At 41.1% G+C, this 2,682-nt stretch overlaps 1 protein-coding gene across 1 annotated transcript in view; it reads right to left on the bottom strand.

The window, feature by feature from the left end:
* PSIP1 (PC4 and SFRS1 interacting protein 1) overlaps positions 1-2,682 on the bottom strand; it is a 29,541-nt gene extending 26,859 nt beyond the window's left edge. Inside the window, exons 1-2 of the mRNA XM_010021310.1 lie at positions 2,584-2,682; positions 1,410-1,486 (exon numbers count right to left, since the gene is read on the bottom strand). Of these exons, the coding sequence (XP_010019612.1) occupies positions 1,410-1,486; positions 2,584-2,655 (149 nt within the window). The 5' untranslated portion in view covers positions 2,656-2,682. The remainder of the gene's footprint in view (positions 1-1,409; positions 1,487-2,583) is intronic.

Raw genomic sequence — 2,682 nt, 5'->3', positions numbered from 1 at the left:
TGAGGTTGGCATCAGCCCACCTCACAAGCGTGTCAAGGTCCCTCTGGATGGCATCCCTTCCCTCCATGCTATCAACATTACCAACAGCAGGATCAAAATACTACTGTGCTTTCAGATGCCAAAAAAGATCTGGAAAAAAAATACTGATAAAAAAGTAACCTTCTGCATTGTTTGAAATCATAACAACAAGATTCAAAGCTTGCAACCTTAAATCAAATTTCAGGAATCCCTCTTTCCCCCCCCCCCCCCCCCAAAAAAAAACCAAGAAAATTTGAGCCATTCGAAGATGTGAACAGTTAACAAAATGCACTGGTGTAAGACCCAAGCATACACAAATCCTTTTCAAAGGTAAATCACTTCTTAAAAAAAAAAGAACCAAGTAACAAGTAACATAGAGGATGCTTACTCTTTAATTCAACAGGGCAACGTGTCTTGTCTTAGCGTGGCTTATTAGGACAGATGTAAAGTACCAGATTAAAGCAGTTTCAAAAGATACTTAATCAGATGAAGGAAGAAAAGCAAGGCCTTTCCACAAAATGCACAAAACATTTTTTGTATATACAACTTCTATCTCTGAGCTGCTTACATGCTATTTGCCATTTCACTAATAAACACAGTGGAATTAAAACCACACCATTATAGGTTTTGGTTCCTTTAAAAAACCCCACAAACAATCAGACAACAAAAGTAGAACTGAATTTTATGTCTTAGAAATCTACACTAGAACAACCAGTCATGCTATAAACGAACATGGTAAGTTTCAAAATGACAGAACTGTATAAACCCCAGCATATTTACAATCAAATTTAGCAGTGGAAGAAACAGTCTCTCAAAGCAAATGTTCTACAACTGCAAAATGCTAGCACTGCAGAAAGTACCTAAATATTCTGCAGGCTGATAATTGCACTTCTTCATTATTCTCTCCATCTTATAAAAAATGACTCACAAACCCAAACCTCTCCAGAAAACAAAACCCACCACAAGCTAATACAGGATTACTTGCCAGTTTCTCAAATTTTGCCTATTTCATTGTACTCAGCTGCCTTCTTATTTGAGAACATATTGTTAGAGAATTTTGAGTATATACAGGACTACAGAATTAAATTTTACTACTGAAGAAACAAAAACCTACCAGTCATGCCAGTGTGGGTAGGACTGGGTTTGGTTTTTTTTTCATTTTGACAAGTAAAGTGTATGTGGTATGGCTATGGTCTTCCATTCCTGTGATTAGCTAAAGCAAATGTCAGAGAAGCGTGTCTTGTCAAACGAGATTAATTTAGGAAGAATTTTCTGCTACCAAATACTATAGTTTAACCTGTACTATGAAATACACTACATTCAGACAAGCTGTTAACTTCTTGTCACAGCATTCTACAATGAAAAAAAAATTATGATCCTTAAAAACTTACGTTTCATGGGTGCCAAAAAAGAAAATAGGCATTTTATTTGTAGGAGGTTTTACTGCTCCATCAGGAACTTCATCCACCTAAGAAAAAGACAGACTGTAATTCAAGTCAAGTAACAGTTAAGAACAGTCTAGAGGAAAGTAGGCAAAAGTGTTAGGCATTAAAAAGGAAAAAAAAACCCTACAGAGAAGTAAAGCAGGTCTCCATCTCTTTTTAACTGTTATATCTTAAAAAAACACAGCAGAATCAAAAACAATATTAGCAAGTATAGAAAATGACAACTCTTCTCATGTTACAGCAACACTTTTCACATGATCATCTTCTTTAACAGAGAGGCAGGATATGCGACAGGTGAAAAGCGCATTTCAGTTCCATTTAAACTCTGCTCCTCCTTCAGCATAAGCAATAGCAAGATTTCCTATCCTGAGGCTGAGCTGTTAGCTTGCCCAAGCCCAAATGTCCAGTGATACAAAAAGGAAAGGTCAATGAACTTAATAAATAAATAAATAAAATTATTCAACCAGCATCTTAGGGAGATATCTCATAGCTACTCTTTTATCTGCATTCCCACAACCATCAAATGGTCTACAGCAGTCACAGAACTCTGTCTCTCCCAAGGAAGCAGGGAGAACGCAAAAAAAAAGGACTGAACAACTCCTCATGGGCACTCGGCTTATTCTATAGGAAGCAGTGTAAGAACAGCCGCCTTTAAAACCTAAATGTAACCCCGCCATCATTTTCTTTTGTCAAAAAAGAGCAGTTACTCGGGAAGAGTATTTTGGTGCACTTAGATGCCTGCACAGCTCCAGCACCGCGCTACCGACAGCAGCCTTCATTTCTAAAAGCTGTTATGCAAATTAGCACAGCTAACGACTACTAGAGAGAGCTGCTGCTTACAGAAGCGACTTGCAGAGAAGCGTAAGGCGAGAGCAAACCCGAGCATGGATCTGCAGCGCGGTTCAGAAGTAGCTTCCAACCACGGGAGCGCTGCGCTGCGCTGCCCTCCCTCAGGCGAGGGCCGGCCGAGTACTCCGCGCGGTTTCAGCGTCTGGCTCTCCGCGGGAGCCTGAAGGCGCTTCTTGCCACACAAAGCCCGAACAGCGTGAGGGGAGGCCGGGGAAGGGCAAGTACCGAGCAGGAGGGCGCTGCGGCCTGCAGGGGTGGAGGGGTGCCTTACCCTGGCTGGCCAATGGGGATAACCTTTCATCTTGGCAAAGATCAGGTCTCCGGGTTTGAAATCTCGGCTCATGTTTTCTCACCGACGTGACGCCCGCTG

This window comes from Nestor notabilis, unplaced genomic scaffold (genome assembly GCF_000696875.1).
Source record: "Nestor notabilis isolate BGI_N333 unplaced genomic scaffold, ASM69687v1 scaffold6979, whole genome shotgun sequence".
Taxonomy (NCBI): Eukaryota; Metazoa; Chordata; class Aves; order Psittaciformes; family Psittacidae; genus Nestor; species Nestor notabilis.
Note: the sequence above shows the minus strand (reverse complement) of the source record. Positions and strands in the feature narration are given on the sequence as shown.